Below are 25,355 nucleotides of genomic sequence, written 5' to 3' on the forward strand. Positions count from 1 at the left end.
TCTTTCTTTAGTAGCACACTTCGTGAAGTCGCGTGTTCGTCGAAACTGTATATGTCTTTGGTGTGTCGTGCCACGTTATTGATTGGAACCTAAATCCCTATTACTACAAATTAGGGCTGCTTTTAAACAAAAATCAATTTAAAGCAAACATGTTTAAAAGACGGCCATTGTTTAAAACATGTTTTTTATTGTTTCTTTTTTAAGCAATGACGTCACGAATGTGAATTGACATTGACAATTGAAAATATAGGGTAAATATAGCTTCTTTGACGCAATATCTTTAATATAACTGTTGAACCGACTATTTTGAGGGGTTCCAGCCCACCTATATCGATGTATAGCGGCTAAATCGAGCGGTAATTGTCCGTAGGCTCATACAACATGTTTTTTCGAAAGCATTACACAAATATGACATAATTTTACAACTTGAAAAAACACAATTTTCAAGTTAATTAAATCTCTCGAAAATACTCTATAATTTATGTTTGTTTACGAAATACTTTTCAGTCCCTTTCGAGCTCGCTCCCACCCTATTGGGAAATTTGGGGTACGGCAGTCATGGACCTGGCAAGAATGCAAATCGCTGGGTGCGATTAATCGTCCATTATAAAAATGGGCAATATGTACATTATGACGTAACAAGCAAATGACGCATCTTTTTCAAGGAAGTTTGTCGTCTCATTAGGCCTTTTCAGCGCAATCCATATATTGTCTTCCAATATAATCTCTAAGATGCAAAATAAATGTAATCGTGAGTAATCGTGATTACTTTTCCAATGTAATCGTAATCGTAATCGACTACTTGCTGATTTTGCTGTAATCGTAATCGTAATCGTAATCGCGTCATTCGGAAGTAATCGTAATCGCAATCGATTACATTCATGATGTAATCACCCCATGTCTGATCCAAACTACACACGTAACCAGTGAAATTTGAAGTGGACAAATATATGATAAGTTCTAGCACCCCGCGCCCCGCCACAAAATATAATATTATAAAAATAAAATTATAAGAGGATAGTCTTGGGCCCTCGGTGGTGTTAAGTCTTCAACACCACTTAAACACCAGATGTCATGTCCTTTACGGGCAGCTTCGTCGTTGCCCTTACATTTCATCGTATCATGCAAACGTAACACTTATCTGTTTATATCTAGTGGCTTACGTACCAAAATCACCATGAAAAGTAAGGTTGCAAAATAAGGTCAGTCGCAATCGCACCAACCCTCCTCGATCCTGGACCTCCGGCGAAAATTGCCGCTACTCAAACGGTATTGGCAACACTCACACGTACCGGACCAAACTAAAAGAATAACTCCTTTGGTGTGACGCATATGCCATTCTAGCCGCATTTTCTTAACGGGGTGCAATATTATCTACTGTGGGTCACATTTGCAGAGCGGAGCTGAGATTGCAAGGGTAAGACTGCTTTGACACCTGGCCATATCAATATCGAAAGTTTCGGCCAGAAAGCGTCGGTTGTTTAAGTCAAAGTTTTAATCACCGTCGATCAATGCGGGAGCGCACTTCGACAATCACATGTTTTCCTAAACTTCATATGACTTGATGTTTCCTTGCATGGACATGACTGTCGCCGGAATGCTGGTTCCTAATAGTCCCACACCCACCGTCTGAACAGTGCACACCCCAATGCTAAAACATCCCAACTGCCCGAGGTGATGCTAATTATCTAGGTTACTGTTGTCTCATAATTGCGAAAACACTTCTAAATATTGAATTCTGTAAATTAGGCATAGGCAATTTCATTTTGAGGGAGGGGTTATCCATATTTAAAAAAAATCATGGCATTAAATTGCGTGAAGCGCGAATACAATTTTGGACTTGAATAAATCTTCCCAATAAAACTTTAATTGGTGTTTACTAACGATGGCCTAATTTACGAAGCATTGGGGAGTGACTCTCTTATCCCTCCCACGACTACGTCTCTGCCGGGGTGTCAACACTCCTGCTATATGCGCACAGATCGTGTGTGTAATGTGTATGTCAGGAGTCGGTGTAGACCTACAGGTAGCCTATATATACCGCAAAAACATCAAGGACAAATATCCATGACGTCCTATATCGGATGCAGTTAATATGTTGCTGTGAACAATATACGCTGCTATTGCTGTACTTATGTACCTATTCAGTAGAATCTTATCAGCTAACGCTTATCAGAAGCTACCGTCAGTTTTATAGCTCTCCTGATGATATTCGGCATAAAGCTTATAGGCAGTGAAGTGCAACAATATGAATTTATGGATCGTTCTATCACCAATAGCTATGAATTCGCCTTAGAAATTTTGCGCACAGTTTCAGTAAAATGCGATCACAGAGATTGACGTATTTATTGACATATCTTTCTCAGTTATGATGATATCACCTTCATCTGGAATTAACTTAATCATCTTTCCAACAGTTTCTTTACAATTGTATAGTTATATATATATCATCTGCTCTCTCGCTCTCATGGTGTATGTAGGCATGTAGCCTAGATCAATAATAAGGTAAAGACACCGTACTTTGCTGAAATGCGCTGTAGCCTGCTAGCTAGAGCTTATCATTGAGATTACTTTCATTTTAGAGCTATCATGTTTACTCGGTCTATTCTCGCTATATATCGCATCTTTAAGGGGAGCTACGCGAGTTATCAATCATTAACTTCCACGAAGCTGTCATTGTAAATACCGTTTACCCAGTGTCCATTTCCGTCGAACACAATAGCCTATAATTCATTGTCAAAATTTGTATAAGATCGACGTATATACAGACTGTGTGATAGCATCATAAAAATGGCCATAGTTTGCTTTCAATTATAAATCGGCCCATTCCAGATGACTACTAAGTTTCTTTTCTGGAATGACATGCATAAAGGGGAGTGTTGAATCGGCCCGTCTTAGAAAAAGGGGTTGTTTCGTCCCCTTTTTTACCCTATATGCCTACTGCTACAGTTTCTCAGTGCTATTACATTTCATTTATTCCTCCTCACTTTATTCGTCATTTGGCGCAGCAATCGCCGTTACGAATGTAACGATCATAAGCCGGGTTTGTTGGATGCTCAATGCTCAGCTACGATTTTCATGGTTCAATGAGAATGATTATGGAGAGGCATGTATATTTCGGAATTTGAGGATCCAGATGACCGTTCTACAGTCCTAGACACTAACATGCCGCTCTGGGTCCTTCTGATAGGCTATACCCTTATCATTATTTCAAACATACATGATATGTCGATCTCGCCTTCCGTCACATGTCATCTCATTTTGTAGCCTGTCCTTTTTTGTAATCTTCTATTACTTTTTATTCAGTGTGCATGCCTCCTATCTCACCTGGGCCCAGGAGGATTCTGATTTCAAAGACTAGTCCAATAAGTTGCTTCGACACAGTTCTACCTTTTCATTGTAGCTTATCGCTATCTTGTGGTGCATTGATGTGATAAAAATATTAAAGGACACTGCACTCTAAATATTATGTGGTCTCAAATTAAAGATAAAATCGGGAAAATATTTGGCTGCAGTCATTTATTTCAGAATGCCACAGTAATGGAACTGTAGTTGAAATAAACTCCAACTATCCCCATTCACACGCTATAGTTGTATAAATAAATTTACGTGGTTGCGCGTGCGCGGCCGCGCTTTTCCGCTGCTTAACCCGTTGCGAAATTTCTGGCACTGGCTTGCACTTCTTCGACCCTGTTTCTCGACGCGGTCTCCGTATTCTATAGTCCCATCATTTCATTATGATGCGTCGCCTCATTTTGCTGATAATGCAAGCACGGACTGTCATTGCAACTTACAATATATGTACAAGATTACTGTATCCAGTAGTGTACTGTATACACACAACTTCAGTGTTGCCAGCGTTCTTTCTCCATTCTTGGCAAGTCACAGACAGGACAGACACTTTTTCTACCCGAGAATGTATAGGAAAGTATCTCTCGTTACTACAACAACTTTTAATTAATTCTCCCATAATGCGTGATGTAACTACTGGAATTCGTCATAGGCCCAGATTAATTTGAAATAAAGTTTTTTCAGGTAAAAATTTCTCAGTTTTTAAATCCCAAAAGTTAGCTCAGGCCTAACTACTTCGTAATGACAGACAATTCCAATCAGAAATGACGATAAGTAGAAAAATTCTGACATTATGTTGCAAAACATCTAATTTACATACGTGAGGTCAAAAATTTTTTAATGTAGGCCTAAATGTGTCAAAATTTAGAATTTTTAGGTCAAAATCTTTCGTTTTTTTAGGTAAAAAAATCACCCAAGTTATCACCGTCCCAAGTGCTGCCATATGTGAGTGAATTATCGTGTCACCGCCATTGACGGCGGAGGCACCAGTTTGATTCATGTAAGTGGCAAATTCCGAAGTGTCGGGGATGTATTTGAGATCCTCTCCTACGTTACCGTATTCACAGCGTATTTGCAATAAATCGACCCTATCAAAGTCCAATCCAAGGAAGAGTTTGAAAGGAGGGAGGAAAATCGAACACTGATATTAGGCTGAGGGGGATGCCAAATTGAGGGACCGTAACTGGTGGTTTCGACAGCCTTGTATTTGTTCATTGCAACACATTGTTCATCGTGTGTCTTGAGCGTGTAAAAATAAGAAAACCAACGATTATGCCACACTCATAATTTGAATTCCTTAATTTTCTTTATACGTCGGCGTTATTGTTTACTACATTCTCTCGCGGCATCCCCGAGCAGTCCAATTGGCACACTAGTGTGCCGCGGCAAACAAGGGTGTTTTAAATACAGGCATTTTTGAAAATACAAATATATATATATTTTTTTAAGTTGAAAAATTCTGTTGTATGAGCCTGCGGACAATTACCACCAGCTATAGCCGACGTATATCGATATGGGATGGTTGGAGCCTGCAAAATAGTCGGTTCAACATTAATAGTACAGATATCTCGACAAAGGAGCTATATTTACCCTATATTTTCAATTGTCAATGTCAATCCACTATGACGTCACAATTGAACATCGGTGACGTCATAACTTGAAAATAAAATAAAATACATGTTTTTTGTAAGGAGCTTGTTTTAAACATGTTTGTCTCAAATTGATTTTTGTTCTAAAAGCAACCCTAAATATCATGGTGAAATATATTAAGACAAAGCTTGATCAGGTCGCCGCGGTAATTTAATTTTTACTATGCGGTATCAGTATCAGTATATATCCGATTATTAATATTTTCATCATTTCAAAACACCATCAAAACTGCGATACAATGAAGAGATAAGAAGGTATCGAAATGACTTATTGGATTAGTCTTTGAAATCAGACACCCACCTTAGCGTAGGCCAGTGGTTCCCAACGTGGGCGATTTTGAGAAACAATGGTGCGCAAATACGTAAGGAGCGGCGACAGGGGGCGATGAGGGCGAAAATGTTAGGACGTCTACTGAGATTTTTCAATTGGAAGTGTCTACTCGTCCGGACCCGGACGAATAAAGTTCCTCAGGCTATTCGTCCGGCGTAAGCATGCCGCAACTGCAGAATGGGTGCCGGGATTTCCGGAACTGTGGGCCGTAACTGCGGCATGGATTCCGAGAGTAGGTTCGCCTCTTATGAAGACTTAAAAAGTGCTTTGGAGAAATACCAGAAAGAAAATTACGTCCAGCTCTACAAGAGAGATTCACGTACGCTCGATGCAGTAAGAAAGCGAACCACTCGGCGAAATTTCAATGATGCGCTCAAGTATGGCCAGATATCTTTTCACTGCATCCACGGCGGCCGCAGATTTCAGAGCTTATCTAAGGGTCTACGACCTAACCAACGGTAAGTAAGCGTTACGTATGATACGGAATTTCCACCGGGTCCACAACCACATGAACATGAAGAAGCAATGTTCCCCATGAGCATTTTGTAGTCTTGGTATCGTGAAATTGGGGTTAAATTAGCCTCAGCCTAAACCCCAACCCATTCCTATGACACCCCACCAGTCCACCACCTCATCTTACGACACCCTAATCCTAACCCACACGTGCTGACACCCCAATCCCTAACCCCACACATGCAACCGCAACCCCTATCCTAACCCCGCACACGCAACTGCAACCACACCCCCACCCTAATCCTAACCCCATCTACGACACCCTTCTAACCCCACACATGCAACCGCAACCCTGCCACCCCTATCCTAACCCCGCATACGCAACCCAACACATGCAAACCCCACACATGCAACTGTAACCCCACCACCTCATTTTACGCATACGCAACCCCACACGTGCAACCCTGCCACCCCTATCCTAACCCCGCATACGCAACCCCCACACATGCAACTGTAACCCCATTTTACGCATACGCAACCCCACACATGCAACCTCATCTTACGACACCCTAATCCTAACCCACGCGTGCTGACCCCCCAATCCTAACCCCACACATGCAACTGAAACCCTACCACCTCATCTTACGCATACGCAACCCGACACATGCAACTGCAACCCCACCACCTCATCTTACGCATACGCAACCCGACACATGCAACTGCAACCCACCACCTCATCTTACGCATACGCAACCCGACACATGCAACTGCAACCCCACCACTTCATCTTACGACACCCCTAACCCCACGCGTGCCGACACCCCAATCCTAACCCCACACATGCAAACCCGACACCCCAATCCTAACCCCACACATGCAACCACAATCCCGCCACCCCAATCCTAACCCACCCGACCCTAATATCCCCCACCCCAACGCGAAAATCAATTTATTTTACCGTTTATAAATTCTCACATGTTCATAGGAAGCATTGGTTTCATGGAGACCACTTCCTGATGTGTGGAGAATAACGAAGAAGTGCCCCCTTTTTAGCTCGAAATTATCTTAAATCACAGACCAGGTCACTATACTCACTGGATTTAGATGTATGTTGCAATTTCATGATGTTTGCATGTTTGTTTACCTTCAGATTGCGCTATAGCAGTGTCCGAAGTCTGTGATGCAGAAAATAGCACCCCAGCAGTGTCCTTAGACTGTAGCAAAATCACCATGACACCAGACAAGTTCACGGGTTGGTGTCAAATGAATCCAAACTTTATCTTGCTACACTATAGTAAAACTGATCTTGCTGTTTCAGATCTTTCCAACATTCATCTGCCATCAAAACTGAAAAAAAGAGGACGCCCAAAAGGCTTGGAACAAACTGTGGTTGGCCTTCCGAAGAAGAAGAAATGTGACACTCCAGTTCCATTTAAAAAAATACATCCTAAAGACAGAGACCGATGTAAGTTTATTTCATGCAGAACTTCAGCAAATTTCACTTCTGCCTTATTCACAGTGATGCTGTCATGGTTTGTATCACCATCTGACACTAATGAAGCAGTGTATGGAAAGAAATTGGGCAGTAAGTCTGTCACGTCTGACACTCGTCTCATCCCCAACAGCTGCCTTGATGAGACTGTGAATATACTCCACATCAAGAATTACTTCGCATATGATGGATGGGCTGCTGTGATGAAGGCATTCCAAAGTAAATATAGTCAGAAAGACTGGTACTGTGGAGTATGCGACCTTCAACTTACAAAGAGCAATTCAATTCGTTGCGACTCCTGTCTCAACCGGGATCATCTTCTATGTGCTGGACTAAACACTTACCCTAAACAAAACAAATGGTTCTGTGGCCGCTGCAAAAAATAACAGATGCCTCTGTTAGAAAAATATGTAGCGGCAACTTTGACATTGAAAGTAGGCTACTTAGTTTTCATGATTGATGTTCCCAGTGAAAACACGCTATCAATGCTTGAATATCTTGAAAGCAGCAAATTGTATGCACAGCATTTACTGTCACCTGCAATAAGGAATGTGCGGAAATGCCAGCATGCATACCAGATTAACACCCAATGATCATATAAACATTGAAGTTGTACACAAATATTTTTCGAACAGTTTGTCGTATGTGTTCGATGACTTTTTCATACCTGCTTAAGTTGTTCACTCCCTTAATACAGGACCCTCACCGAAGGGAAATATCTACTTGGGCCCATTTAATAGTTACCTAACCAAGAGATCTATCGACTGACCGATCATTTTGAATGGATTACCATCTGTGAACTGCTGTATCGCAGATTATAAAAAAAATTACCTCATTACCTCTTGTCACCGTAATAACACTCTTGCCATACCTAATTACCTCTGATAGTCCTATTAACACTCTTGACCTACCTGATTACCTCTGATAGTCGTATTAACACTGTTGCCCTACTTTGCCCAGACATTGCTTCATTCATTCATTCATTTGCTATCATTTAATTTTTCTTCATCTTTTCAGCTACAATTCGTTACAGACGGATGATGCAGAGACAATGTAGGCATATACTCGTTTCATGGGGTTTTTATCAGACCACTTGACTTCCAAGGCTGTATCGATCTCTCCTATCCGACACCAAATACTGGTATTTTTCTCCTATTAACACTATTGCCCTACTTCGCCCAGACATAGCTTCATTCATTCATTTGCTATCATTTAATTTTTCTTCATCTTTTCAACTACGATTTGTTACAGTCAGATGATGCAGAGACAATGTAGGCATACTTGTTTCATGCGGGTTTTATCAGACCACTTGACTTCCATGGCTGTATCGATCTCTTCTATCCGACATCAAATACTGTGCATGCACATGTTTTCTGTATGATCATTGCTGCTGTCCATTTGTTCTGTATTTCTGTTGTATGAAAATAAAGACGCACAGTCTCTCTCAGTTGGTATTCCAATCATTACTGCGCAGCAACATCAAGTATGAGTACTCGTAGTACAGCAGAGGTGACAATTCCGTCTTAGCTGTGCAAGTTCACGTACAATTGGTTAGGTCAATGGCGCTTGCATGAGTTCAGAAATAGGTGGAGACAGCAAGAATTTCAGCGAATCGTTCGTGTTCTGACTGCATCCGGATATTTAACGATAGCACTTTGGAGCTCTTCGTATGGCGCAAACATTCCCTCGGAGCTCCAATTATGAGCTTACAAATCACTATCCTACTTGTTCTTACTACATTAAGCGTAGGTAAACATCTCTTGTAAAGGTAAAGGTGGGCGTCAAGTTCTGGTACTTTCACCACAGCTATTTGCAATTATTAGTATGGCGTAAACTTTCCCTCGGAGCTATAATTATGAGCATACAAATCAGTAACAGTAACCATTGAAATCAGTAACCAGAAGGGCGAATAAATAATGTACAAAACCGAAGCCTCTCAAAAACGCATACAGTCTCCATAGTAACGGGCCTACGTCACACGGTGCCGGACGAATAGCCTGAGAAAATTATTCGTCCGGGTCCGGACGAGTAGCCACTGCCTTTCAATTACCATGGCCAAAAAATGAACATGAAAGGCGGCTTAATTATTCTGATTATGATGCGAAAGAAGGTCAACTGAACGGAAAGCAGACGTGGAAACCGTTTTTCCGAGCACCTACCACCTCGGAAAAATAGCCCTTTCAGTAAATTCACCAGCGATCAGAGTTAAGCGAATAGATTTCCTATTTCCATGTACTCTTTTTCGAATCCGTAAATATGCGGGGCAAAAATTTGTTTCGAGATTGACAGGGGGAGTCGAAAAGGTTGGGAACCACTGGCCTAGGCAAGTAGATTTTTTCCCTTTGACGAGGATCTCGTGTAATGGGAGTGGACATTTTGAGGGACAGTGACCGCAATGGAATTGATACATAAGCTTGGCAATTTTTAGCTTCCTCATATCATCTATGTTTAGAACACCTAATCTTTTGGGAAGCGATTTGTCAGTTGCACATCCAGGCGCCCGTGTGGCTTTGGCAATGATACGGATGATCCGATGCAGTAGTTTTTGGAGTGGGTCAATCTATAGATAACTAACCTACGGATAGATACCCAACACCCGTCGTCACGCTTGCTTGCCCGGAGGAAATTACTGCTCAGCAATCTGAACGCAGCATAATTGCTTATCCCATAGCGGACGACCCGCGCGCCTAAGTTCAATAAAGTTGGTCTTATTTGAAAGCTAATGTCGCACTGATTCCGAAAATATACATTAAAATCTCATCAGGGCAATGAAACCCCCTTGAAATACACCTAAAAGTCTGAAAATCTGCATTGTTCTGAGCAATCGCAACCACGCAAGGACCATTGTTATGACTGACTTTGTTGGTGCGTGCGCTCCATGTTTATTTAGTGACTCTGTACTGCAGGATCGCACCGCGAAATGCGCATTTTGTTTTCCTCGTCTCGTCCTCCACCCTCCAGCCTAGTTCAGGTTACGTAGCGTTCCAGTTGAATAAAAGTGAAAGTGGGCCTGAACCTGGAAGAAATATGGAACTAAATTCAGAATCAAATAGGTACCAATACTTTGAATCATGTATCGGCACTTTCGTTAGAGCCATGAGAGACCAACCTGGCGATTGCCGACGTCTTGCCAAAGTGTTTACGAAAATACAGAGGGATAATCCGCAAGTACTGCTGCAAATATCTGATGAGTACGGTGAGAAATATGAAAGCATGTTGCGAGAGGCCCTGAAGCAGAAAATAATGGAATACGAACTGAAGACAAAGTTGGAAAAATTGACCGAGTTACCAGATGGCAAGGGATGCAGACCTTCAGGTACTGTATAGTTAAGATTAGGGTTACCATACGTCCTCTTTTAAGAGGATTTGTTCTCTTTTTTGACTTTTTTGAAAGTGTCCTCGGAAGACGCCCTTTTGTCCTCTTTTTTGAAAATTGCTAGTGATATGCCGTAAATTAGCACAGAAGTGACGCTCTGGCGGGTATTTCGGAGTGAAAAACGTTGATTTTAGCTCTGAGTGGAAATTTCTGAAAAAGTGTCCTCTTTTTAGATTTCCAAAATATGGTAAGCCTAGTTAAGATTATACCTCATGTTAACGTCATTTGGCTGTTTCATAATATTCTAAAATCACGATTCATACTATATGAGTATGTTACACATGCAAACGTGTTGTGATACTGTAGTGCAAGTGTAGGTCTAGGGTATTTTATCCGGTAATCTTGTTCAAACGGCGACTTGACAAATCAAAAAGAGTCCAGATAAAGTGCAGATTGTGTGTCTTGAGACTCTTGACGGGATGAAATTAATTTTACCGCTGATAATGATATGCTTTAAAATAACCTAGGGAATGCGAGCCCGCAGAAGAGTGACGTTGGGGAGGGGCCCTGTCTGCCCATAAACCTACGACTCTTTGAAGCATGTTTCAGTTCAGTGAAGACACGAACCACAGACGCACATGCAGGTGGTGGTGAATTAACGAACCCATGAACTTGCTTGCCGGCAAATAATTTGTTAGAACCTAGCCGTATGAAATCGCTGGTGCTTGTATGGCAGACCTGGACAAAGTGCGGCCCGCCATGCTATTCTGTGCGGCCCGCGAAAGGTTGCTTGGAATTGAAAACATAAAACTTGCTTTTTCAATGGCTAAAACCATAGGCTGTATCAAATGAACATGAAATTCGTTTACTTTGAATAGCCTGTTAATTAATATGCCACGATTACACTGCCTACGTACCTGGCATGCGTAATCCTGACTCAAAGTGAAGGTAATGTGGCTAAGTGTGAGTAGCAACTGAAGTCGCAAGAAATCACTCTTTCCATATAGTTTAGTTCAAACCTTCCTTGTTGACATTGTCACATTACGCATTATAAGGCATGGGTTTCAATTTGTGACGTGATATGTTTCCAAGTCCCTAATTCATAAAAAAGACAATCATCGCTCACAATTACTATATGACTCATTCATCATATATATAACCCATGAAGGATCAACGGAAATGCCAAAAGAAAGAATGTTGAAAACTTAAATTCAATGAAAGTTTAGAATTTAGAGCACTAAATATTCGCATACTGGAGTCAAGGGTAAACCCATCTTTTCAGTTTTAGCCGATCATGTTTTCGAGAATAAGGATTTTAATTAAAGCTTCGCCAAACATAAAGGCTATTTAACCTGCACACTGCTTGGAAGGCAGCGACCAAGAAAATAAGCTTTTTACTATTGCATATACATTTCAGTGCAGTGGCCCGCGAACTGAGAGACGTGAAAGCATGAGGAGGGTTGCACGAAGCCGAAGTTTTCGAAAAATCTTTTCCCGCTCTGCGCGATATAACCCAGCTTGTAGTTGTTGCTCTGTTTATTGTCCGACTTTGATATTTCAAAATTCTCTCATCAACAGCCATAATATTTCATGCCATCAAACTATCCGTTGGGATTGCTAGCATTCTGGTTGCACTTTTTAATATTTTGTGCTATCATGATGAGTGTTCCCGAAATTGTTCACTATCATAAAGGGAGGAGTGCCTAAAAAAGTTTTAAAACCACTGTTTTATTAGAGTCCTAATAGAAAAACGTGGATAGGGGGTTAAAGAGAGCTAAAATGTATCATGTTTAACATTGTTTCGAATCATGACAGCTAACAGATACTTTTTTAATTAACCGTCACTTTCTCATATTACCTAATATCAACACATTCACTGAGCAGCATTTTTAACAATATAATTTAGAAATAGCCTATACAATTAAATACACTGGAGAACAAAGCTCAATTTTTTCACTCAGCCCGCCATCTTATTTATTTTTCTCATTTGGCCCGCGGAGGAAAATTGTTATATTTTATTATTATTTTTTATTAAATTACTTAACTTGGAAAATCACAGCTCCTCACAAGTTATATCAGGTACAACGTACCCAGATTCCAGTAGGGCGCTGGTCAACCTATTTACCAATATGGAATTGGTGTATCATACACATTGCACACCAAAGATTCTACTAATTGTATTCAGGTGTGACACTGGGAACAGCCTTGGCACACCAAATATAGGCTATTGCACTCAACGTACCAGGATTCCAACCCGGCCTATTTCCAACTCGGAAAATGCGAAATACCTTGGACCCTTAGGGTTTTACTAGACTCGAACATGTCGTGGAAGAGTCACATTCAGTCACAAGAAACAAATTTATCACAGAACTGTGGTCTGTCCTACAGCCTTAGAGACTATACATGTCAGGCTGGGTCCTTCTGATACTCTTTAAATCATTATTCCAACAAGTTACAGTACGGTACGGTATGGCATTAGGGTGGAGTGAAAAATGGAAAATTTTGAATTTCAAAATGGACACTTGATATGTGGTGCCAAATATCAAAAAATAATTTCTATAATAATTTCGGGCTCATGCACCCTCTAGTGGTCGTGCAATTTCTCCGAACGTGCCAAAAATAGCCAATTTCGCTATATATTGATGACCGCTTACGCTAGAAAGCTGATTTTGGATGCGGAAGCAACAAGTTTCTATCTCACTTCCACAGAACTTTGACTCAAAAATGTACAGAAAAAAAGTTAAAAGCAAATTACAAATTTTTAGACCGTTTTTAGGTAAAATTAGGCACTGAAGCAATGGGTACGTTGCCACTGAAGCCACTGCAATAACTACAACATCAGATCCTCTGTACCATAGCCAGGGCGCCAAAGGGGCCAGGATGTGTGTCCAACAAATCAATACTCAAAATATTCGGTGTCATAAACAAAAGATATGTGAAAACTAGAAATCGCCAAATTCATGTATCAGTTCCACTGCGGACTTCTTTACAACACACACGCGTCCATGTTGTCCAACTACCGTGTGATCGACAAAAAAGATCGTTGCTCGTTCAAATATGCCGGACCTGCAGTGTGCAACAGTATCTCGCTGGCTATCCAACTGTAATCGAGCATGTCCAGTGTCCAGATTCAAGCCAAAATACAAACAATTTCTACTGAATCAATACTAGTCGGCACTCTAGTTTACCAGATCACGACCTGACATATCGGTCTCGCCTTCCTACACATGCATCATTTTTGTCACCTGTCCTTTTGTAGCCTATTATCTTCTTTTACTTTTCATTCAGCGTACATGACTCCTGTAAAAATTTACATTGCCTAGGCCAGGTGGGTGTCTGATTTCTAACACTACTCCAAGTTGTTGCGACACCTTCCTATCTTCCATTGTATCGCAGTCTTGCGGTGTATTGATATGATGAAATTGTTAGCAATAAATTGAATTGAATTGAAGCCCAATGAACATATAGCACCTGTGGTGTACGCCTACATTTTTTAATGTGCGCTAGCATCAAGTGAAGGGTCTTATTTTATTGCAGTCAACCCGGAAGCTGATATGCGGGCTCACATTGCTCTGCAAAAATACAAAGAAATTACAAATCTTCAACAAGAAATTGACAAGGTGGATGAAGAATTGAAGGAACTGAACCAATCGATATGTCAGAAAGAAAAAATAGTGGAGAAAAGATTGCTTCATGCAAATTCTATGGTTGAAGATATAATGGCGGCTAGCAAAATAGCTCTTGCCGAGCGTAATTTGCTGCTAGATAAATGAAGCTGTTGCCTATAAAATTCTGAACAAGCTCTGGTTATACCTTTCTCTTCCGGGGAGTACAGCACAGACTGTGTTGTACAGGATAAACAGTATAGGCTATTCTGTTGATATCCCCATCTCCATACACACGAATTCCGAGTTATTGTCTAATGTGTTTGAACTTATCATACTTTTTCTGTTGCCCCCGAAACAATGCTGAATTCTCACACATTTCCGTTAAAATCTGTTAGACTGTTCTCATGCTTTTTAGACTCATCATTTTAGTTACGCCGATTATACAGTCCAGCCTACTGGAGAATCAAAGTTCTACCAGCTGTAGAAGCTATATATTCAGATTGTTCGTAATCACTGTTCCATCTCAGCAGCGCGATTGCGTAGTGCTGACACGGTCGTTACTCGTTACGCACTGTTGTGAAAAATTAGAGGAAACATTGTTTGTAACTGAATTTTATGTCATCTTGTGACTGGTTTCAATGGACGCAGGTCTTTGAATTGCTGGCATCCGGGTTCCAGTTTCATCCAAATTTTTGCTTGCATTGATGTTCTAATATTGCTTTTTGTTGACGTTTTGTGAGAGATTTGCCAGTCTACATTCGTTTTTAACGGTCAATCATAGTCAGTTGTACAATAATTTACCCCCTAGTAGTTGGACTATCCTTTGCTGACATAAGATTGCCAATGGACATATTATTTTAGAAGCACCATGATTTCTGATAGTAGCATTTGTTTGCCTCACTATCACTGGCAGTTGCCTGAATAGGCCGAACTTCAGTTATTTTATTAAGAGTCTGAAGTCACATGATGGTTCAGTAGGCTATGTAGCGTGAATTTTTTATGATTGTCTACTTCTGTTTTTATTTAGAATTGATGTATATTTAGTGTAACTTCTTACTCCCTCAGCATACAATTTGTTCTGCAATGTTCAAATTATCAGCTCTGAATGAAACAAATGAAAACGAATCAAACTTCGATAAGCCCCGTAAAGACACGAAAGAGGCGCAAGAAGCGCAGGCTTTTGAACTCTACAATGAAGCGTTGCGCTTGCAACAAATTGATCACCGCGATGAGGCTGTAAAAGTTTACGAGCAACTGTTAGAAACCCCGCTGATTGTCGAGTCTGCCACGACTCTAGTGAACGAGCACAACGAAGCGATCGAGCATCCGTTGAAAGATCCCGGTCTGATATTAAAGTACTCGGCGCACAAGAATGTTGCCAGCATTTGCGCGAGCAAAGGCGACAAAAACAAGGCAATGGAGAACTATCTGCAGGCTGTGATGCTCGACACTTCGGATGTTACTCTATGGCACAAGATCGGAATACTCGCGGCAAAGTTGAGCAACTTGTATCTCTCGCGTCGCGCGCTGACGCAAGGTCTCGAATGCAACCCAAACCATTGGCCGTGCCTGGACAGCGTGATTACTGTGTGTTATTCCATTCTGGATTACGAAAGTTGCCTCAAATGGATTGCCAAGGCCCTGAAAAGGGATTCATATTACAAAAAAGGTATAGTCTTGCGTAGGAAAATGATAAGCGAGTGTCCACATTTGAGAAAGGATTTTGATCACATATTTCAGAACTGCGGCAGCCATGTCTTTGAGATGGTGATACCAGCAGAGGACGCTGACGAGTTTCTCAATGAGGCTAATATTCTAAGGGATAACTTTCGTAAATGGACTGCTCCACCGGAAATACCCATCGTGCCAATAAAAATACCTTTGAAATCTCTTTCGTGGTTGAATTTGGGCAGAAGTATCGTGGCGACGTACCAATTTATCGAGACTCAGGAAGAACCCATTTCGATCACTAGTCCTATAGATATGAAATTTTTCGGAGCGGATGTCAGGTCCGTTTACGAACCTACAGCACAGACGGAGTCCGTCGTCAAGCCGATATCCAGTCGCGTGCTTTCCGAGCGAGAGAATAGACCCGAGTCTGAGTCCAACTGTGCAAGTTGTGACTCGAGTGGTACTCCCAGCCTTGTTGAAGCGGCCAATGACTCAAAGTCTACTCCTGCCGAGTCGAATGATTCGAATCAAGCGAAAAAGGCGCTGAAACGAAAAAAGCCCACGGAAAAACCTTCCGAACAAAGCCGGAGGAGTAAACGGCGCTCCTCACGAATGAAGCCTCGTCTTCATAGCAAGTCGGTCGAAGATCCGGCTCCGAGTCAGGAATTTGATTTTCGTGACAGGATGCGTCGACTCCTTCCCAAATCTTTGCTGGTTCCGCAGAAACCAATGGACATGGACAGCGACACGAACAGTCAAAGTTCCAGCCTTGTCGACCCTGATCAGGACTTGAATAATTCGATCTCGGGGGTTGAGGGTTCGCCGTTTGTGCAAAGTTTCCAGAAAGAGGCAAACATCATGCTTAATGACTCGGCGGTTCAAACGGACACCTTGCTGACGATACGTGAGGTTAATAAAGTCACTGTAGCAGCCGATGACATACGACCTGTATCCGATCCTTCGAACTTTGAAAGCACTACGACGTTAAAACGGTGTAATGAAAGTCTTCAAGAGGAAACTGATACTCGGACGCCCAAGAGAGGAAAAAACGAAGTCGATGTTAAAGAATCTCAGATAACACAAGAGAATAATATCCCGAGTAATTCAACCTCTTCGCTACCTTCAGCTATTGATAAGATGTCAGTCGATGACAATACAGATGTAGCAACATCTCGAGAACAGAATTCGTGCAACGTTGTCGAGAAAAAGCAGAATGAGGACACGCCACTGGATGACCCGACGACCCGTGACATTCCACAACGAGTGTCCAAGGAAGATTTAGAGGAGGGGGAGGAAGTCAGGCAGTTCATCGACGCTTATAACGATACTAATAACGGAATCCTCCACCTGCTGTTTTTGTATTGCAGGGCTATAGGACGGAGGTCGCATGTGGCGTGGGAGTCTGGTTTGAAAGAAGTATTTCTCCAAGCATTCGATATCATGCAACCAAGTTTGAGGGTGGAGCCTTTTGCAGAAAGCGACTTGAAGATTAAAGACAGGGTTTCCTTAGCGTATTACATGTTGACGCACATGGAATGTATCCTCGACAAGAAGTATAAAAAGCATTCTGTCGATTTCAAGTACGTTCCGTCAAATCTGGAGTACAGGGACATGGGATATATCATTGAAGCGTCTTACCATCCAGAAATTTTGGAATTCGACGAAATGCCGCAGTACCGCTTCAAAAACTTCGTTCTACGCTTCCATTGGGTGCGAGCAAATTACTTCTTTCTCAAGGGAGACAAAATGAGTGTTATCGGCGAGTTGACCATGTGTTCAAAGCTATGTTTCGAAGGTATGGAAATACATCTTCGCCATCTCGAACACCACAACGTCATCAATCCAAAGTCCATTTTGAAACGGTTGAATTCTCTGAAAAGGTTTCAGCTGCTCGAGAGAATCGAAGCCTTGTTGGAACATAATGAATTTACCGAGGCTCTCAAAGTGTTGAACGCGAATATAACGCCGTTCGAGTCGTGTGGGCTGGATTCGTTAGATCTTGAGAGACCCAAGTTAATGACTTACTCCGTGAAAGCCGCTGTCGGACTCGGTGACACTGAAATGCTTTTGCGAGTATTGCTGAATACTCTGGATGAAAGTGCGCAACAGTTGCAGTATTTGTATGTGAAAAAATCCCAAAAGGAGCCAAAGTACAAGAGACTATATGACAGTTGGCAGTCTCTGTGTAATTTGTGTTGCACTACCTTTGCGGAATGTCTTGAAGAGAATGTGGAATGTCTGGCCAATGTGAAGAAGGGAGACCTCGCCGTATGTGCGGAGAACTGCGTGTCGTTGAACCATCACAATTTAGTACACCTGCCGTCTAGGTCTCAACTGATTCTGAAAGCGGCTTACGTCAAGCAGATTTTCACTCCTTGGATATTGCTGTATCGTGTGACTGATTTCGCCGAGACGCAGTCCGATGTCACAGATAGCAACAAAGTGTCATCTTCGCTATCGATTCTCATGGCGTGTCACGATTGGTTTGGAGAAAAGGGCTGTTGCTGTGTCGATAATGGATCGATGGTGCGACTGCTGCTGAAACGGCTGATGAGTCACATGAGCATATTAAATGAAAGATCCATGGATGAAGAAAGCGATCTCAACACCAGCCTCACTGATTCTGAAAAATCGAACAGCGCATCGCCGCAGAAAAAGAAGTCCAAAATCCAAACGTGCATCGAACAGTGCATTTATTGTCTGTTTGGTTACCCGAGCAAGCTCGGAAAATCGAGTCCGCTCTACGACCACGGGTCGCAGCCTTGTGCGTTCCGGTGGGCAGATTCGTTTTTGGTGTACGAATACTTCAAGCCCGGGAACATACCGGCGTTCGACAGTTATAAAGTCAACACAATCATGAGCGACGTAGCTGGACTCCTGATTAGGATTGTAAAGCTCTTACCGGCGAAGATAAATACAAAATTATCGAGCTCGTTGAAATCGCTCGACGAGTATTTGAAAAAGGATGATATTGAGAGGGATCTGCAACTCGAGCCTGTGTGCGATGACGCCGATTTTCCAATTCTTGCTGATATTTATTACCTTCTCGCCGATTATTACTTCAAAAATAAGGACATGCCACAAGCGGGAAAATACTATTTGCACGATCTCTGCGTCAATCCACATCGATTCGACTCGTGGGCAGCTTTGGCTTTGGTTAAATCCAGTATTCTCGATCAAAGGCTCAGGCTGTGCTCGAGCAAGCTATACAACCAAGTGTCCCACAAAGAAGAAAGCATAGTGTCGTATTCCAGAGCCGCTTTGTTTTGCTTTCAAAAGGCGATGAAGATCGAGGACTGTAGCACCACGCTGTGGATCGAGTATGGAACCCTGGCGTATTGGATGCATTCCTATTTTTCGAGGCAGATCAAGTTGAAGAAACACGCGTCCGACGATACCGTCGCGGTATGGAAGAAGAAAAAGTCGTTCATGCTGCGTCAGGCGGAGAAGTGCTTCGAGGCTGCATTGGGATGCGACTCGGACGATATCAGCAGCGAAGAGTGGCTGATACTGTACATGTTGGGCAAGGTGCAGGAGAAAAAGCAAGAAACGCCGCGCAAATATTTATCAAAATATAGCAGAGCCGCGAGTTTGCTGCATCGCAAGCACGCCAGATATCCGAAAAAAATTCAGTTCAAGCTATACCAGACGGATTATGCAATCGAGGCTTTGGAGATGTACTACAGGATTCACTGTAGCTCTCTCAAGCTGGTGCAGCACGAGATAAACGTCTTGAATGGCTTTGAAGACGGCGAACAGAGAGACGTATTGACCAAGGAAGATTTCGATCTCATCGGCGATATTATAGATGAGGCCGAAGCCAGTCACTTTGTGAGAAGGGAGAGCTTGCCCTACCATCAATTTCACGATAAGCCGGTGGAATGCAACACCAGAAAAACGGTCAATGTCACAAAGTTGGTGGTTCGTCAAAGTGAGAACGGCGCTAAGTTATCGATGGGCTCGTTGGTGCCGGATTCGATTGTTTCGGCGTTGACTTCTGAGATGTCCACTGTTGACGATCAACAAATGGAGACCTGTGACACTGTTTCTGTCAACGAATTGACCCTCAGTCGCACATCCGAGACTGTTAATCCATTCCAATCTATTTGTGACCGCACCGTTGATGATGTACAAAAAAGTGTGGAATCAAGCGATCAGTCTTATCCGTTAACGAAGGAAAAGAGATTTGAATTGTGTTCGAAAATATTTAAATCTTGCGTAGCCGGATTGCATTTGTGTCTGGGCCGCCTTCCCCAGCATTACAAAGCTATTTACAGACTTGCTGATCTTTACTGGCGTTGCAGCCCTGAGACCCGTCACACCACTTGGTCTTGCGATCTGCTACTCGGTTCGGATTCCCCATGGCAAGGCTTGTCGCACATGCCTTGTCCAGGCTTATTGAGCGAACGAAACAAAACAAACTTATTCAACGGGGTGTGGAAGATACCTGTTGACGAAGTCGATCGACCCGGTAGCTTTGGGTATCATTTGTATCGCTGCATTCTCCTTCTGCTCGATGTTCTGTGCGCTCTCAAGCATCACAGGAAGTTGTTCTATCTCCATAACATACTGAACCGTACCCCCGATCAAGGGAAGAAATACTTGAAAGATTCGGACAGGGTGCTCGCGTGTAAGAAAGCATTGTCTTACTGCATCAAAGCGCTTTATAAGAAGGTTTCAAATGCAAGTGCCGAAGACGTTGTCACTACGGATGAGAAACTGCAGTTCTTGATGGACGCCGGTAAAGTTTGCCAGCAGAAACAGAGGGTTAGTGATCCTGTCGAAGACGTTCTTCCAAAAAAGCAAACGGAATGGCACAAGGAACTCCTGATAATGTGTTATGAAAAATATATCGCGTCGATGCCGGTCATTTCCACGCCTCTGCCGAATTTGGACTTTGTCCCAGCCGTCGTCAAAGTGGAACGCATACTCAAATTCTGTCAACAGCACACGGGGTCGGTTCCGTCCACTCCGAAGTCACAGTTGGCGAAGTTTTCTCCCCAGTTTGATTTTAAGCTTTGCGATATCTCGTCCAAATGTTCGACACCCGCAGGTAGTAAGGCCACGGACCTTTTGCGAGCGCAGAAAAAGGATCAAAGGCCTCTTGAAAGTTCTGTCGCCAAGTCACAGAAAACAAACGAAACAGGTGAAGGAGATTCTGAAAAAACGTTCATACAAGCATCCATAACTCGTTCCGAAGATGTTATTTTACAAAAAAGTAAGTCCAATGACGAAGTCACAAGAGATCCTACTTCAAACGATCAAGGTTACAGTACTGTAACTCTGCTAGATAAAACAACTGACAATCAGGTTGTTTCCAAATCGGAACTTGTTAAGGATCCAGATGGAGTAATCCGTGATGTTGAAGCCGGCGGTAGAATGAAACCAGTCCTAGCATCCGGCCATTCCTTTGATATCGAATCCATTCTTGCCTCTGGAAACCAACCGCATTTGGATAACAGTCACTGTAACGAAGTCACTCCAACAACACCTTGCCTTCATGGAACAAGTCCGTCGTCTGTGATTAATCATATGGGAGGACCTAATCTGATCGCTAGCTCATCCACGAAACCCGATTGTCAGACACAAACTTCCAAAAGTGATGTCACTCCAGAAAAGCTACCCGCATTTACCAGTTCTGATGAATCCCCTGCATTACCCGGGGCGGAAATTACCACCATTATTCAAGGCGGTAAGACTTACACGAAGATCGTTGCTGGACACCCGAATTCCGATTTATCACCCTCTCCTCGCAGCGCTTTCACTTCCCGCAAGAATTCAGACGCAAACCTTCACATACGCTCGTTGAAACAACAAAGTCGCGGTGCTCTGGCGAGGTCCGCGTCTTTGCCCGAAACGTCTCAAGTTCTGGCCCGCAAATGCCTACACAGGACGGCGTCGGTCTCGGATTACACGAAGCAGAAGTTGAAGAGCACGATTTTGATGAAGACGTCTGCGTCGCTCGTGAAAAAGCCCAGCATAACCAAGGCAGAAATGGACGAGATCATGGGAGATTTTGAATCCTCGCAAAGTGAAGACGAGGAAGAGGTGGAGACGAATTTCAAACCGCTCGCGGCAGCCCCGTGCCAGTCTCCGGCCGCGTCCTGTGCGCCTATAGATATCCCTGTTGCTGTTACTCCTATCCCAGTGACTGTCGTAACGGAACACGAATCGGATGAACATATCTGAAATAAATGCTATGTTTGTAGTAGGCTGATCAAAATCAAGTTCTATTTTAAATCAAGTATTATGCTTCCATTTGAACTGAGTATTCGAATATCAGCCAGAGTTGGTCAGTAACAAAGTGCTTCTACTTTCCTGGAGTGCTCAAGTGGATTTTGCCTACTTTCACTAATACTCTAGGGATTAAGTTTTGAGACTACTTCCACTTTTGCTTAACAGTTTTTGGTGTTTTAGGCAAAACTCTTACTTTTTACTTATTTTGAAATGCTACTTATGCTTGAGTAGAAATTTTCTTCTACTTGACTTATGACTTGAACTATCTCTGGTCACAACAAAAGTGATTACGTGGGTAGTTAAAATATGTACCTCTATGCGACCCCAAAGAAAATATTGCCGGTTCTATGCCACATTAAAGATAATTTGGTATTTTTGCGGCCATACCTATTTCATTGCACTTTGTGACAATGCTGTTCTCTGATCGTGACTTCACAGAAGTGACCTCTCCAGTGCGTTCTACATATTTTGGATGCTGTGACCAATTAAGGTTGCAAGTATTGTTGAAAATAGGACTCTTACTGAAAATTTTAGTACTTTAACGAATATCTCTGCTCTACTAGAGTCATTACAATTTATGCTTGGTTCAGATTTGAGTACTCCAATCATTATGCTCAACTCTATTCCTAAGCAGATTGCAGCAATATCTGTTGCCATGTTTATCTTATGTTTTGTTTAATTTACATCAGTGTCTGCAATATTCGGTATTTTTTGCGTCAAATATTTGAAATATGTCATTCTGATGATTTTTTTATAGAGCATAGAGTTGCTTGTTTCTAGTACTGGCTCAAAACATCATAAAGATGAAGTTACAGGAGGTGAATGTGACGATAAAAGACATGAAATGCGAGCAAAATACGTTGAGGAATCCCGACGGTTCTGTCGATTACTCCGAAGGTGATGTACTTATTTCAAAACTCGCGAAATGAATTCTTCAAGATTTCGATAGATTTTCAGGGGACACAAATGTTGTTGCGGCTGTCTACGGTCCTGCTGATTGCCGAGAGAGCAGGCAGCTGATCGACAGATGTGCTGTTGAGGTGTCGTTTCGACCCAAGGACGGTATTCCGGGCGTTGCGGAACGATTTCTCGAGAACACAATCAAAAACATCTGCGAAACCGTCATCATCACGAGTTTGCATCCTCGAAGTCAAATCATGATCATCGTGCAGATAATACAAGATTATGGATCTGTATCCTTCGCAGAAAATGGGCATCATTTTAAACATATTGTATTAGGCTTACTGCAGTGGTTTAGGATTTTCAACTACTACTGCATATGTATTCAATTCACGTATATAAACATAAAATTAGGAACATCTTAGGATCAATATCAGGTTCCTTCAAAACTACTCGGCCTTTGGCAAAGTAACACCGTTTGCTGAATGGTTACACATTGGGTCTTGAGACGAGCTCCCTAGTTTGATTCCCGCTGGCTAGCAAACCCAGTCTTAAGGCTGTCTCTATGCTTTTTGTGACATGGAGAGCACCCACCATAAAAGTAGCTAAAGCTGTTGGTACTGCTTGCATCATTATTTATTTGAAATGATACAATATATAGAATATAGATCAGGGTGGCCAACCAGTATATCAAAAGAACTGTGAAAGAATTGTGAACTTCCAAGGCCAACCAAAGTTTTAATAGCCTGACCGCGAAATTTGGGATGTTAATGTGTAAAATATCAGTTCCGACGCATTTGTGTGGCCAGGGTCCAGCCAAATTTTTCGTAGATCTTTGTATATGACCATAGAGTGGAATATTTCGTTGAAGATTTATTTATTGACTTGATATTTTTCCTAGCACTTCGCGTGATTTATTGTCACTCGAATTCTTGCTTTTGGCATTGGTGCCCCCTACGTAAAATTAAAAATACCCCTAATTTACAGCTTTGAGTTGAACTATATTCACATTTATTGTAGAACGTGTCGTCCAACAAGCGACTTCCCTTCTGCACTCACAGAAAGATCGTCAGCGATGAAACCTTTGCTGCAAATGATAGACGCATGTTCACCGAAACCTTCGATATCAATATTCCGAGCTCCGAATAATCCTGTTCTTGCCAAATGAGCCCAGCGGTTTATAGAGGGGCCACGCAATATATGCAAGTAACATTATTATTGACTGAATTCATTCATTAACATTCGCTCGGCTAGGACATCACTGCACTTAGTTTTCATGACATGACGATTTTGATGCCTAGTAATAGAAGTCTTGTTTTCACCGTTACCTAATCTGGTTAGCTCCTATCCGAGGACTGTAAAAGGGTCATCAACATCCAAGTGGCCCGCTCAATGGTTCGTAAATCTCATGTGGGCCGAAAAGGTTGGCCACCCCTGATATGGATGCTTACATCGCATATGATTTTCCTTAATGCTTTCATGTAGCTTCTTTCGTGTGCAATCAATGCTGTCTGTATGGCGTTACAGGTGAGACTGTGCAACTATTTGTGCCCGATTGTAACTTGAAATGGCAATGTTATTTGCAGGATGCTGGAATAAGCCTGTCCTGTTTGCCCGCAGCTGTTCTTGTTGCAATCACAGAAAAAGATAGCGAGGAAGAGAATCCTCATCTGGGTGCTGTCGAAAAGGAACAGGAAATAGTCATATTTCCTTCCAGGAAAGAGGAAAGTCAAGCATCTGCCACGTTGCTGTTTGTACTGGACAGTGTTAAGAAAGACACTATTTGCACACTATGTAATGGCACTCTGCCTCCTGCCTTGTACGAAAATTGTCTTTCCGTGGCAAGGGCTGCAAGCGATAAGATCTTTACATTTTACAAAGAATCCATGGCAAAAAAATTATTCACGGCCACGTCAGGTCTTAGTGTCAAATAAAAACATCCTGAATTGCTTTCTTGCAGTGGCTATGACTTGCTTTACAATTATGCCACTTGAGAGTGAAGATGATCCGTACGTTAGGGCTGCTCAATTAGGCCCATTTTTCCAACTGTCGCCGGCCTGGGGGGGGGGGGGGGTCATTACATGCTCATTCTTGATCGTATTCGTTCGTGTTCGGGAGTTTGCTCAACCGAACATAATATTTATCTTCGGGATGCGTAGGCTATTTCATGTTTTGTTCGTGATGAGTTGGAAGAGGGAAACTTAACACTTCGTTTCGCATACAATACATCAATGAGCTGAGAAGGATTGCTTGACTACCCATCTAAATTTGATAACGGCAAATTCTGGGAATTAAAATTGAAGTGCAAGCAGAGGTCCAGACAATATGCTCAGAATTTGCGGAATGA

The 25,355-nt window shown here is 42.3% G+C and overlaps 4 protein-coding genes and 1 long non-coding RNA gene across 7 annotated transcripts; 4 read left to right on the top strand and 1 right to left on the bottom strand.

The window, feature by feature from the left end:
• The first annotated feature begins 5,400 nt into the window (after positions 1–5,400).
• LOC145450933 (uncharacterized) lies at positions 5,401–8,723 on the top strand. Of its 3 annotated transcripts, none has more exons than XM_080329424.1 (4): positions 5,401–5,789; positions 6,935–7,036; positions 7,103–7,495; positions 8,294–8,723. In XM_080329424.1, exons 1-4 carry the CDS (start codon positions 5,696–5,698, stop codon positions 8,371–8,373), a joined length of 669 nt encoding a protein of 222 aa, XP_080185550.1. In that variant the 5' UTR covers positions 5,401–5,695; the 3' UTR covers positions 8,374–8,723. The 3 variants fall into 3 exon arrangements, with proteins under 3 accessions (XP_080185550.1, XP_080185548.1, XP_080185549.1); XM_080329423.1 differs by having other exon boundaries at positions 5,412–5,789; positions 7,103–7,249; positions 7,304–8,723; XM_080329422.1 differs by having other exon boundaries at positions 5,409–5,789; positions 7,103–8,723.
• On the bottom strand, positions 5,522–6,938 carry LOC145450936 (uncharacterized). The gene is made up of 2 exons (XR_013918643.1): positions 6,518–6,938; positions 5,522–6,469 (listed from the first exon to the last, which is right to left on the bottom strand). It is a non-coding gene; the product is annotated as an uncharacterized LOC145450936 (long non-coding RNA).
• Positions 8,724–10,162: 1,439 nt separating the features above from the next.
• Positions 10,163–15,229, top strand: LOC145450935 (uncharacterized). The gene is made up of 2 exons (XM_080329426.1): positions 10,163–10,592; positions 14,130–15,229. Exons 1-2 carry the CDS (start codon positions 10,304–10,306, stop codon positions 14,363–14,365), a joined length of 525 nt encoding a protein of 174 aa, XP_080185552.1. The 5' UTR covers positions 10,163–10,303; the 3' UTR covers positions 14,366–15,229.
• A 51-nt stretch (positions 15,230–15,280) lies between these two features.
• On the top strand, positions 15,281–22,866 carry LOC145450931 (calcineurin-binding protein cabin-1-like). Its single transcript, XM_080329421.1, has one exon. It carries the CDS (start codon positions 15,284–15,286, stop codon positions 22,058–22,060), a length of 6,777 nt encoding a protein of 2,258 aa, XP_080185547.1. The 5' UTR covers positions 15,281–15,283; the 3' UTR covers positions 22,061–22,866.
• On the top strand, positions 22,865–24,958 carry LOC145450934 (exosome complex component RRP46-like). Its single transcript, XM_080329425.1, has 4 exons — positions 22,865–23,005; positions 23,066–23,301; positions 24,494–24,535; positions 24,595–24,958. The coding sequence occupies exons 1-4, from the start codon at positions 22,912–22,914 to the stop codon at positions 24,940–24,942; spliced, it is 720 nt and encodes a 239-aa protein (XP_080185551.1). The 5' UTR covers positions 22,865–22,911; the 3' UTR covers positions 24,943–24,958.
• The last annotated feature ends 397 nt before the right edge of the window (positions 24,959–25,355 follow it).

This window comes from Botryllus schlosseri, chromosome 11 (genome assembly GCF_051294905.1).
Source record: "Botryllus schlosseri isolate E-star chromosome 11, Bs_hap1, whole genome shotgun sequence".
Taxonomy (NCBI): Eukaryota; Metazoa; Chordata; class Ascidiacea; order Stolidobranchia; family Styelidae; genus Botryllus; species Botryllus schlosseri.

Coding starts and splice junctions, on each gene's coding strand:
- LOC145450933 (XM_080329422.1), top strand. CDS start 5,696: ATGATGCGCTCAAGTATGGCCAGATATCTTTTCACTGCATCCACGGCG. Junction 5,790..6,934: donor GGTCTACGACCTAACCAACG/GTAAGTAAGCGT, acceptor GTTTACCTTCAG/ATTGCGCTATAGCAGTGTCC. Junction 7,037..7,102: donor GACACCAGACAAGTTCACGG/GTTGGTGTCAAA, acceptor TTGCTGTTTCAG/ATCTTTCCAACATTCATCTG.
- LOC145450935 (XM_080329426.1), top strand. CDS start 10,304: ATGGAACTAAATTCAGAATCAAATAGGTACCAATACTTTGAATCATGT. Junction 10,593..14,129: donor CAAGGGATGCAGACCTTCAG/GTACTGTATAGT, acceptor ATTTTATTGCAG/TCAACCCGGAAGCTGATATG.
- LOC145450931 (XM_080329421.1), top strand. CDS start 15,284: ATGTTCAAATTATCAGCTCTGAATGAAACAAATGAAAACGAATCAAAC.
- LOC145450934 (XM_080329425.1), top strand. CDS start 22,912: ATGAAGTTACAGGAGGTGAATGTGACGATAAAAGACATGAAATGCGAG. Junction 23,006..23,065: donor TTCTGTCGATTACTCCGAAG/GTGATGTACTTA, acceptor ATAGATTTTCAG/GGGACACAAATGTTGTTGCG. Junction 23,302..24,493: donor TAATACAAGATTATGGATCT/GTATCCTTCGCA, acceptor GCTTTCATGTAG/CTTCTTTCGTGTGCAATCAA.